The 12,367-nt window shown below is 42.5% G+C and overlaps 2 protein-coding genes across 2 annotated transcripts; one reads left to right on the top strand and one right to left on the bottom strand.

Moving 5' to 3' along the window:
- Positions 1–998: 998 nt before the first annotated feature.
- Positions 999–2,694, bottom strand: rcvrna (recoverin a). Its single transcript, XM_046415539.1, has 3 exons — positions 2,135–2,694; positions 1,699–1,810; positions 999–1,598 (listed from the first exon to the last, which is right to left on the bottom strand). Exons 1-3 carry the CDS (start codon positions 2,513–2,515, stop codon positions 1,480–1,482), a joined length of 612 nt encoding a protein of 203 aa, XP_046271495.1. The 5' UTR covers positions 2,516–2,694; the 3' UTR covers positions 999–1,479.
- A 2,982-nt stretch (positions 2,695–5,676) lies between these two features.
- LOC124073637 (germ cell-specific gene 1-like protein) lies at positions 5,677–11,699 on the top strand. The gene is made up of 5 exons (XM_046416000.1): positions 5,677–6,241; positions 8,072–8,119; positions 8,828–8,980; positions 10,933–11,044; positions 11,259–11,699. Exons 1-5 carry the CDS (start codon positions 5,938–5,940, stop codon positions 11,560–11,562), a joined length of 921 nt encoding a protein of 306 aa, XP_046271956.1. The 5' UTR covers positions 5,677–5,937; the 3' UTR covers positions 11,563–11,699.
- The last annotated feature ends 668 nt before the right edge of the window (positions 11,700–12,367 follow it).

Below are 12,367 nucleotides of genomic sequence, written 5' to 3'. Positions count from 1 at the left end.
CATGAGTTTGTGTGTTAATGTCACAGCTAAAAAAACACACCCTAAACTGATTGGAGTGGCAGACCTGGCGGAGCAGCACATTGTTCATTGTGCCGAGTCCATATTAACTCGACAGTTGAGTAAGGAGGTTGTTTGTCTAAACTGACCTTCAGCTCCTAATAGGATTGGCTGATGCAGGTGGATTGTTAACATGAGCCTAATTCCTTTCATAAGGAGCTCTCGACTCTCTTGCCATCAAACTAATGAATGAATCCAAGCGTGAATAAACATTTGGTAAGCAGCCAAGCACGAGAGTGAATTGGTTGTGCAAAAAAGGCTGGAATGCAAACAAGATTAGCTGATGTCAAACACGTATGGACGTCAAGTCGGGGGTACAGTGACAGCAGCAGACACAGGGACAGTGAACGGGTTTCCATTCATGTGTTCTCATGCACATTTTCCATTTGTGCATTTTTGGAAACACTGAAAATAAAATCTGAGGTTTTGTGCTTGACTAAGGTGGAAAAGTTGGTTTATTGATAAAAGAAACACAAACATGAGAACTGCGTGGAGCGACGACGAGCCCGTCAGCTTCTTCACATCAACACGTGACAACACACACACGCCACATTCCCATCGTTTTTCTTAATTGTTTTCACCATTTGAGGTTTGACTGGCGCTCATTTCATAACGTCATTTTGTTGTGGCACCCAACAGGAAAATTAGCACCACCAGCTGTTGATCTTGATCTGTTAATACTGGCGCAGTGAATTTCTTAGTTAAAGTTCTGCTAAAGATTGTGCTACAACTGGAAACCTGGTTAGGGAAGTGAAAAAGTGAGGAAACAGTCTGAAGTTTAAAGGTTGTTAGCTGACTGACCTGTTTGTTTAGTCTGTTTGTTTTTTTGCTGATTATTAAACACGGTCACAGGCTTTACATAAAACCTAAAAATATTTAGATTCTGCTCTCTATGATTTGACAAAGGGCACAGGAAAAACACAAACACATGAAATCGTGTGAGTTCCACAGTCAGAGGCTGCAGGGACAGCCGTTAGCCTACAGCCAGCTAGGCTAGTTAGCATCTAGATGCTAGCTTCTTTCCCCTGATTATGTAAGACTTTAGATTTAACTGTTGTCACATTGAAGTGGTATAAATTAATAAGAAACCGGAGCATTAAAACTGATGTTTTAAAAAATTGATGTTTCAGTTCCGGAGAACAGGAATATGTAGCTTTATGTATGTTTAGGTTTTTGGGGTGTTATGATACTGTTGTTTACCACATGTCTAATACAGAGCCACTTATATATACATGTGTATATAGTTTCACATGCAGTAATCTAATTGCTTTATGGATACAAAGAAAAACATGTAAAAAATTAGTCCACAAATGAATGAATAACATAAAAAAGTGAGAACAAGCAGCCAGCTCACATTAGAATGTTGGTGAAAAAATAAGTGAGTCTTAAAAGCACATGAAGGTGGCTTTTTAAAGCGAGACGTTAGTGCTTCTTCTCTTTCAGCTTGTCTTTAATCTTCTGAGGCTCATCATATTGTATCAAACGCAGGATGTCCTTGTTGTCCATCACGCCCTGAATGAATTCTCCCTCTGTGATTTTATCTGAGAGAGGATGAACAACAGAACAAGTAAAGTAACGTCAACACAGGCGGGCGTTTGAAGGTATGGAAAAGTTTTCAGGCACAAGCAGTTAATGAGTTACCGTTTTCCTTCTTCCCAAAGAATCCCCAGATTTTTTCAGCCCGCTTCTCTGGTGTGTTTTCATCCTCGGGGAGGTTCTTCTGGTCATCAACAGGAATCATGTTGAATATTGACTGCATGAGACATTTAAATATGTTTTACAGTGCAGATACAGAACAGAAAAATATGCCAACAATTGTAACGGATCAAAGTGGCTTCAGTAGAAAACAATCATCATTCATCAAGAACATTGCCAGACAATTGCTGGTTGCAAGTTCAAATTTTGGAGCAATATACTGTCTTGTTTTTGACAATTTTCATCCGAAAGTTTTTGGATTGTAAAGAAACTGAATGGTAGTCAAAAGTCATTAGTAACTGCAGTCATTTTCTGACAAATGTATCATCTACCAAATTCAGGTTGTGGGTAGCATCATTAGGAAGGAAGAAGGTTTAAGTACCTTAACAATCTCTAGGATTTCATTTTTGCTGATGGTTCCATTCCCGTCCACATCGTACAGGCCAAAGGCCCACTCCAGCTTCTGCAGAGTCTTTCCCCCGGATGTGAGGTGCAGAGCGACAATGTACTCCTTGAAGTCCAAAGTGCCATCTGCATTTGTGTCAAAACTCCTGAATACGTGCCGTGCGTACTCTGTGGGGTCTGCGTTTGGGAAGAAGCTGGCGTAGATGCCTTCAAACTGCTCCTTGCTGATCTTCCCACTGGGACACTCCTTCAGGAAGGACTGGTACCAGGTGCAGAGCTCGGCCTCGGTGTACTTTGTGTTGGATTTCAGATCCTCCAGGAGCTCCTTTGACAAAGCACTGCTCTTTGTATTTCCCATCCTGCAAACTGACTCAGACAATAGTGAAACCTGAACCTCCTCCTCCTCCTCCTTCTTCTCTTTCTGTCCTTTAAGACCTCTCCAGCTCGGCGGTTCCTCAAGGTGCCAAACAGGATTATGTTCATCACTACCTAAATCCAGACAGCTGTCTGGAAGATTAAGGGGATAACCACGTCACATCACCATGACACCTTTTTGAAGACACAGTTAAATACTGGTATAAGCAGAGGATTAAACACAACAGGTGGCTTATATTGTAAAGTTCAACATCTGGCTGACCTTTTCTGCCTTTTGTCAGTATTACTGCTTACTCTGCAATCCCATCTGCCATCCCTGGAATTAATAATTCACTTTGATGTTAAGCTATGTCAGACTGCACATAAAACATGATTTGGAATAGAAGTAGTTTGCTATCAAACTACATTTGCTCATAAATTGGGTATACTATAATGTCATTATTTTATTTATTTTATGTCATGTACAAAGCGTGATGAATGTGATAATGTGAGGAATACTCAGATTTTAAAGCTCCAAACCACATCACAGTCACTGATAATATTTGATGTTTTTAAAATGAAAGGCAGCCAATAGAATTTTAACAAAACATCACATAACTTCATCAACTGCTGTGCAGAAAATGCTGAACATACTTTAACTCAGAGTATCAGGTATTAATGTGACATCGACACTGTATGAAATTAACATAATAAAAATGATTTCAAAAATACTCCTGTATTCAAAGGAGTTCCCCTCAGCTCTGTTCCAGGTCTTTGTCTGTCGTTGTACTGAATGTACAAGAATACAAACATCAGGGACCGATGATTAATTTTATTAGTCTTGTTATATTAATTACACATGTTCAGGTCTGTTCAGAACCCTATTCAGACGAGACCAGGGGTCGATGGGAAGCCCTGCATGGGGGTCTGCTGCTCTTCTGCAGTGGGATGAGGTTATGTGTGTCTCTGGTGTAATAGTCTCAGGTCAGACCATCTGCTGCTGTGGTGCCAAAACCACAGCCTTCCCTAATGTCTCCTCCCTCACCTGTCTGTCTGGGCGTGGCTTTCTGGCACCTGGGCACACCTCACACCTGCCGGCATTCATCTCATCAGCCTCAGCATGCGAACATCAGCCTCACTTCTACTCTTCACCAGCTTGTCCCAGCTGCTCAGCGTAGTTTCCTCAGTCATCTTGTCGAGTTGTAAGTTACATTCAGTGCTGAAATTGTTTTAAAATGGATTAAACTTTCCACTGCTTTCTCAGCTGCAAGACTGTTGGGTCTGGCTGATGTATTGTAGCCTCACATTACCGTATTTAGGATGAAGGTGAGTGGACAACAGAATTCCCACTGAAGTGTAGGATGAATGTGAGAATGGCATCAACATTAATCTACAGTAATCTATCAGTTCCTCTCATGCTTCAGGGACCAAGAGGCCACTGCTTAAGTACGATTCGCTGGTGAACGTAGTGACGCATGGCTCATTATAATCCTGCAGGATACAGCAGAGTGTAATGCAAACATATTTTATTCTTTTTATTTTGACTCAAGTTGAAGCTGAAATGACAATACTCTGATTTTATTCTCCTCTAAAGCCACTGAACTTAATCTGAAACTCTGCTTATCTACCCAAATCATTACTTGGTCTTTATCATGTCGGCCTACTTCTTACATAATCATCCTAAACATTTAGGTTTTGTCATGAAATGCACAGAATGCGGAGCATCTCTGTCTCAGGGGAAACGGCAGAAGTTCAAATCTCACATCTGTCAGTCGTGCACGCTGAAATCGTGCTCGCTGTCGACACGACTTTCGCTCTGACAGGTATTTATTATGTAAAAAGGGATGAGTCTTGAAAATATTCACTGAACAACAGGCTTACTACTTCATCAGCTGGACTTATTTGTCCTGTGTTTACATTTTTATTACATGAAAGCTAATGTTCAGAATAATCTCTTTGTATTCAGAGGAATTACTCAGTGAGATGTTGGCTGCGACTCAAAGCACCGCCGTCAGGTACACACATCAGACTGTGTTACCTGTTTCTGAGTGTACTACACCGATTGACTCCATTCTTTGTACATTTAAGTATACGTATGCCTAAAGTGATTTTAAAACTCCTTGGAAGCTAATTTGTGGTCTTGGTGGGATATCACGTAACACCGCTTTTTAATCTCAGCTTGGGGTTGTCGTCTGCTGGACAAACTGTACCTGTATGAGTTCATCTTCGTTGGTGTATGTGGTTCTTGACCAGTTAGAATAATCAAAAAAATCAGAATAATCCAGGAGTGATTTTGCCATCCAAGTCTTGCAACTTTTTGTCCCGATGAAGTTTTTCATTTACATGATTTTAGAAGCTTAATTATTTTACAAGTAAAGCAAAGAGAAAAGGTAATAATGATTTTTGTAGCAGTAATGTTTTTAGCCACACTAGCAGCTTTGTGGCTTTGAGTGAAATGTCTAAAATGTGTGTCATCACTATTTGCTCGTCTGTTTGCCTCGTGTAAAATCTCACACAACAACGTCTGATGTGGCGAGACTCGAGGAAATTACGTGTCTCTTCTCTGCTTCGGCTTTTAAAATGACAGCCATTTGCCAAAGGTGACCCGTTGCTGCTGAAAGTCTGAGCAGTGGAATATTATGATAAGTTTGATGATGGAAAATTGCAGAGAGGAAGAGACGAATGTATGGGAGTAAAGGCAGCAAATGTTTCCTCATCTCCTCCACATCCATCTGTAAGAAATTTGTCTTCATTTGTGTCGTGCATCCCACATCAACAGGCTGTTAGACATGAGGAGATTTGCCCTGCGTGCACACACACACACACACACACACACACATTATGGATGGATCTTCACATGAGACTGTACACATGATGTCACGGGTCGCCGACTGTAAAGCAGGCGCTTGATCTTGTGTCTGTGGCTGCAATTACTTTGAGATGCACTTTGACATGAAATGCAGTAAAGTCTGGGAAATGTAAACACGAAGAACCTTGTCCTGGATTATAATCTAAGCTCGTATTAATCTCTTTTTATTATTAATATGCTCAAAGGAAGTCTGGAATATAACTTGCCATTTGTAATGGATAATATCGCAGGCAAAGATTTGTATAAGGGGAGGAGCGATGGACGAGCAGCAGGGAACGAAGAGTGAAAGAGTTCAAATGAAGCAGAGAAAAGCAAAGAGCTGCAGGACTGCCATGGACTTCTGCTGTTTCTGTGGACGTGGAGAGGACGAGCCCTTTAATCAAGGTGGAAGCACATCATTAGAGTCGGCGGAGGGATGTGCAGAATTCTCACCCAAGGAGCCTCAAACGCAACAAGATTATGAAGATTTGATATTGGGAGGCGAAACACGGTGGCTACATATCAAAAGCCAGGATTAGTTGCCTCTTCATTTCATCTCCTCTGGCCTGGCCTCGACCATGAGGCTAGAGCGCGGGTGGCGGGCTTCTCTGGCGCTCACCCTCAACTTTGTGGCGTTTGCTTTTGCCTTATCAGCGGTGACCACCAGCTACTGGTGTGAGGGCACCAGGAAGGTGGCCAAACCCTTCTGCACAGGACCGCCGGTGAAGGTGAAGCAGTGGTTCTGCATCCGCTTCAACAGCTCCAACATCAACGACAGCCGTCTGGTCCAGTACATCTTTGAGACCGGAGAGGAGAAGTTTCTCTTGAGGAAGTTCCACACAGGCATATTTTTCTCCTGCGAGCAGGCCATCGATATGAACGGTAAGCCTGACGACAAGCCCCTCACATTCAGCTGGTAGTTCAAAAACAGGAAGTGATGATGAAGGAAGCCAAAGCCAGACTCCTGTGCAGGTTCTGACTGTCAAACCCAGGAGAGTGCGGCTATGTTTCATTTACACTGAGATATCTTTATTTTATTTAACCAGGAAGATTGAAATCTGTTTTCAGGAAGAAAACCAACCATAGAAATGGAAATAAACCACAACAGTCAGACAATATGAGAATCAAAGACAGAAGGAGACAAACTCCAGCTCTGATAAGGCAACTGCATTTCTCAGTTTGATGTATTATGTCAGCATGTAGAGACGACATGAGAAAACAAACTGCTGATCTGCGTATTTTCAGATTGACAGACGTAAATCAAGCAAAAGTTGATTTAAAATCACCCGGCATGTAAACAGACTACATTCATGATGTATTTTCACGTGTCTACTGTGTCATTTTCATGCAATCGTGTGTTTCTGGCAGCTTTATGCCCATCCTGAGAGGTTACACTCACAGCTGAGTTTGCGCTGACAAAAGGATATGCATGTGGGGTGAATATGCTGTAAAGCAAAGACTCCAAAAGTCCACAGGTCTGACACTGTGAGATGTTTCGGCAGGTCACCAGGTGCCACCAGAATTAAAACTAAATCTGGTCAAACAAAACATCAAAGCTCCTTACAATTTCCTGTTTTGTCTGTTAATCATTTCATCTGGAAGGTGAGGATGTTCTGCAGTTTGGACCTTTAAAGTGGTGGCACATTCAGATGTTTTATAGAAATACTGTCACAAATAAAGTCCCGCATTCAAAATTTTACTTCGGTATAAGCACAAAAGTTTTAGCATCAAATTTGCTTGAGGCTAAATCCTGATTGCAAAAATCCCAGTTTTCCAACAGAGCCCCGCCCACTTCAAACCAGTGAGAAAAAACCTTGTAGTCATGGTAACAGGTTATTTAATGCTCATATAGTCTCAGTGCTCATAGAAACAAGATGACAGAGAAAATAACTTTTCATGGCCTTCAGGTTTGTTTATTTGTAAGCTTTTCAGTTTTTAGCGTCGTTAGCAGAGCAGCAGCGAGACTGAAAAGGATTAAAACTCACTTCTTCTCTGTGCATGCAAACCATCCTATTAGGTTTCATAAGCTCTGACTAAAATGAGTTTGCATAAGGATTGGCATGCGTCTTAGAGACAAACAGTCTACTGACTTCCACCAGTACGACCAGTTTATCAAAGCTGTGAAAGCTCGTTTCTCAGGAGCACAAACACCAAAGGAAGCTTAGCAAGTCACATGTCTGCATGTTCCTGCAAAGTGACTTCAGATTATTAGAATAATGCACCATAAATTCAGCTTTAAACTGGATTTGGTTTGGTTAGTTTGACACTATAACAGTGTGTTAGGATCACTGAAACTGATCTGCATGCATGTTTACATTTCACACAAATGCAGAATATTGTGCACACGTTATCGAGCCCGTAAAAATGCTCTAAATTCACAGTTTTCACAAATGCATCCCATTGAACTCCCACTGACTTTTTACAGTTTTTTACAGTTTTGTGCAACACTTTATTTTACAGCATGTTGAGATCTGAGTATTTCCTGTCAAGTTTCCTGGAACTAATAAAAACTGATGCTGTTTGGTTATCCGATGAATCTGTGTCAGTTAAACGTTAGAGTCAGGGCACAGCAGGTCAAATGAATGTCCGAAACAAGTATCAAACTACCCAAACAAGTTGCTAATGAACGAGACTGTAAAATAAAGTGTAACCAAAGTGTCAGTTTGCTCTATAACAAATCAGTTTCATGTGTTTCTTTTGTCCCGATCGCAGGGTTTGACTGTCGAGACTTCTCAGAGATCGCACCAGAACATGAAAGAGGTTTGTATTTTAAGCTGTGAGAGAAAGTTTTGTTTGAACGGTTTGTGGTTAAGGAAACATTATTATATTACATTATAATCATTATTCTGGCGTCAAACATAACTTTAATGAGTGCTAATTGACAACGTGACTCAGAGTTGGAGCGTTTCTACACCCTCGAGCAGTACGCAGCTTCCCTGGCTGGAAACAAAAACTGCTGTGATTCCCATGATGCATTTCAGCAGGAAACATCCAGTAACCGAGCTTTAAACTGTGTGGCGCTAACAGCAGGTGGAAGCTAAAGAGCTCAGTGATGAAAAATCTGAAAAGATCCACAGCTTGAATTGGTTTTACATTCCGGTTTTGGTTGAATTTAGCAACTGTGGCACCACGTTTTGTTCACGTTTTCTTTGAAGCGTATTGAATTCACTAATGATTTGAGACTGAGGTTTATCAGCACTGCGGTGTGGCTAAAGCAGAAACTCCTCTTGAGATGTGAAATCTCACCTTTGCAAATCTACCATGTTACGATCAACTAGCATCATTAGCTGCTGCCCTGATTCTCTAAATCTGTCCCGTCCCAGACGATCAGATTCAGATCTCCAGACCTAAAAGGAGCAGATCTGTTGTACTCATGAGCATGTCTGCCTTTAGACAAGCAGGATTATTCATCAGGGTATTATGAGGACAACACGACTCAATCTTGTTCGCCTCCCTCTTGTTTTCCAGGGGTCCTGTGGTTGTGTATCGTCGCTGAGAGTCTGTACCTCACCCTGCTCTTCACGGGCGGGGCTCTGATGGCCCTGGAGCAGTGTCCCTGCTTCAGTATCATGAACAAACTGAAGCTCAGTGCCTTCGCTGCCATGTGCACTGCCCTGTCAGGTAACACTGCAAAACGAGCTCTGCTGCTTCCTGTGACAGGTGCACAGCAGAATCTCCACACATAGAAATCCAAGTGCAGTTAGACAAACATTGCTTAGAGGTCGTGCAGGTCTTGAAGCAGATATAATCTCACTGGTTGATGTTATACTCAAGAGCCCCGCAGTTTCGTCTTCTCTCTTGCAAAACTGAAAAACAAGATAAGGGACGAATCTGACCTTCGTGTTTCTACTCGTTTGTTTCAGGGTGTAGAATGTGCTCACTATTGCCCCCTGTGGTCGTTGAGGGAAAGAACACCAATTGTAACATACTGCTTGTAGTGGCAGCTCCCTCTATCTCTACATGCCTCTAATGGAGTGGGTGTCTTGTGACATTTCTGACGCGAAAAAATCCTCAAAAGTCAAAGTTCTTCAGTGAAAAGACTTTAATTTGGCATGACTTTTCTGTTGTGTCCTCAATGCAAAAAAACAACCATCAGTAATTATATTTATATAATTACATATATATTGTAATTGTACATTATATTAGTAGAGGTCTTGGTTTTACGTCTCTAAATTAGTTCTCTTCAGCTGTGATCGGTCAGAAAAATCACCTCCACACCCAACCGTCTGCTAGCCCTTCGCAAACAATGAAGTAAATAACATTCTACCAAAGAATAATTTAAAAAATAAATAAATATTAAATGCCATAAATGTCTCTACATGGCTCTTGTGCTGGTATTTTTTTCTATCCTCCGGCCTCAGGGGGGCAGTAATGAGACAATTACAGTTTGGCTGTACAAAACAGTTTTGTTTTTTGGGTTATTTTTTGTCTTTTACAAGAGAAAAGACTGAGGGCAAAGCAGTTTTGTTTTGCAAATATCACACATCTAGTTAACCTCCTCACTTCCATTAAGAAGTAGTCCATGTTGCAATTTTAACTGTTCTGTCTTCATATATGAATAAACAGAGCTTCAGTTTAAAGTTAAAAACCTTTCATGAAATCGAACCCTAATTTTCATGCTGTCTATTCACACTTTTTCGGTAAAAACCGATTTATGTTTTTATATTGTGTGACTTCCTCTCTGTGTTGTGAGGCATCAGTTTATGCTACATACTTACAGATGAACATGAAACACAAGTAGTTTTCATTGTCGGTGGTGGAGCCCGCCATCCCTACACTGGATTCGCATTCCCTTCCTCACATAAGGAAAGAGCGATCCCATCCGGGATTTTATTTCACCGACATCAGCTTCAGTTTTTACTGTGAACTGCAGCAGCATCAGGATTGGATTAACATCAGGATTATTAATGTTAAATAGTGGGTGCTTTAGCAAAATGTTGACAAAACGTCAGTAATGGACATGCGGATGTGTTTTGGGTTAAATGGGTGTGAAGAGCCGCGGGGCAGCAGGTCAGGCTGCCTGCAGGAGGTGAAGCTGACTGACTGTCAGCGGCGGCGAGCACTCAGAGCAGCTCACTGCACTGCGTCCACTCACTTCCTCGGAGGATTTGCTGGTTTGTGGACTAATCGGATTGGAGCCAGGGCAGCGGTTTTGGGTTGTGCCAAGACCTGCCCAGAGGAGCTCCCTCCTGCGCCCCCCCACCACCACCCATCCACTGACTCCCACCCCACCCCCCTCCGTTGTTAGAGTTAATCCCAAGAAAAGCAGCTGTGGACAGGCAGACTGCTGAATGAGGGAGGACCAGGATCCGACAGGGAGATAACAGAGAGGCCAGTTCACCTCAACCAGAGTCCACCTGTCCAAAAACTCCCCAAAATGCACCGCGTTTGTCTCAGCCTTCTGTAAACCTCTGATATTTACTGGTAACATGAAGTTGTTCCTGTTTGGTCTGTGATCAGAAAGAAAGAAAGAAAAGAATCCTCTTCAGCCCACATTTATCTGAGGTATAAACATTAGGCTGTCAGATGTACGTATCACTGCACAACACACTCTGATTTGCTCTTGTTCTCAGGCCTTTGTGGGATGGTGGCCCACATGATGTTTACCACAATATTCCAGCTGGCTGTCGCGATGGGGCCAGAAGACTGGAGGCCCAAGACCTGGGACTACAGCTGGTCTTATGTGTAAGCAGTTTTCCATCTACTGAAAAAATGTGGTGACATACGAGTAAGCAGGATTAATTGTTTCCACTACTGTGAGGTTGCTGTGTCCAAAAGCCATTTTATCTTCTTCATAAGAAATATATTCTTATTATTCAAATTTCAGTCTGACTGTTACTTTGGCTGTTTGTTGAGCAGTCAGGCTTTGGTCTAATACTGTTTTCCAACCTCTCCTCAGCTTAGCGTGGGGGTCTTTTGGCACCTGCATGGGCTCTGCAGTGACGGCGCTCAACAGGTACACAAAGACCATCATAGAGTTTAAGTACAAGCGGCGGAACATCGAGAAGAGCCTGATGATCAAGCAGAAGATGATGGAGCTGGACCTCCCAGAGCAGATGTGGGACATGTACCTGACTGCTGTGCCCGCCGATGCTGAGGGGCAGCTGGAACTGCCTGTCAACGGCCACAAACCGTCCACGGGGACGACATATGTGGTCGACATGGACAGTGTACCAGAACAACAAGGAGAGGCCTACTGCTAAACGTATCTCCCCTCCTGCCCCACTGGAACAGTTCTCGGGGCTGATGTCCTGGACCTTGATTGACTCTTGTTCTTGGATTTAAATTTCTAATACAGGAGAATATTTGTCTGTTTTTGTTGCTTGCCACACATAATGTCTGGAAGCTCAGATTCTATTTCCTGGAATAACGTAACACAGTCGGCTTTGACCCAACAAGCATTTCATCAAATCTTCCCACGTGATATTATTTTTGGGAGGAAGGCGAGAGGGCTGCAGTTTCACCATCTTCACAGTCTGTGGCAAGCTGCAGGATGTGCGGGACACCACAGCAGCAGCCCAGATGTTTTAAGTCGGCTAAGGACATCTTTTGCTTAATTGGCCTTTTTTAAAATAAGTTCAAGCTGCATGGAAGCTTTCTGTTGCTCTTAATGATGAAGACTTGGTCGCCTTCTCAGTAATACAGACAGCAACTGGGACCAGGTCAGAAAATGATCTCAGTGAAAACACGACCGTCCTGCATCATCAAGGACGGACTGGATGGATGAAAACAGGTAGAGGAACCCAAGAGGCCACGGGGGCTGTTACAATTTAATGTTGGAGACCTCAGAAACATCACAAATAGACACAAAACAACTTCAAAAAGACAAAGCCAGCACTGCGAGTGTTACCGTGACGACTGTCACTCAGGAACAGACGGGACGAGCTCATTTTTCCCAGCAGCCACTGAGTTCTGTTCATCAAACGAAGCTGAGAAAATCAGCCAGCGTTTGTTGTTGCGTTGATGATCACTGCTTGGCAGCCATATTTACAGTACGTGCAAATGTGT

This window comes from Scatophagus argus, chromosome 16 (assembly GCF_020382885.2).
Source record: "Scatophagus argus isolate fScaArg1 chromosome 16, fScaArg1.pri, whole genome shotgun sequence".
Taxonomy (NCBI): domain Eukaryota; kingdom Metazoa; phylum Chordata; class Actinopteri; family Scatophagidae; genus Scatophagus; species Scatophagus argus.
Note: the sequence above shows the minus strand (reverse complement) of the source record. Positions and strands in the feature narration are given on the sequence as shown.

Bases quoted from the DNA above. Each gene is read 5' to 3' on its own strand.
- rcvrna (XM_046415539.1), bottom strand. From the start codon at position 2,515: ATGGGAAATACAAAGAGCAGTGCTTTGTCAAAGGAGCTCCTGGAGGAT. The intron at 1,811-2,134 runs GTACTTAAACCT...TGTCTCATGCAG, and splicing joins AAATCCTAGAGATTGTTAAG to TCAATATTCAACATGATTCC. The intron at 1,599-1,698 runs GTAACTCATTAA...ATCCTCTCTCAG, and splicing joins CTTTGGGAAGAAGGAAAACG to ATAAAATCACAGAGGGAGAA.
- LOC124073637 (XM_046416000.1), top strand. From the start codon at position 5,938: ATGAGGCTAGAGCGCGGGTGGCGGGCTTCTCTGGCGCTCACCCTCAAC. The intron at 8,120-8,827 runs GTTTGTATTTTA...CTTGTTTTCCAG, and splicing joins CGCACCAGAACATGAAAGAG to GGGTCCTGTGGTTGTGTATC. The intron at 8,981-10,932 runs GTAACACTGCAA...TCTTGTTCTCAG, and splicing joins CATGTGCACTGCCCTGTCAG to GCCTTTGTGGGATGGTGGCC.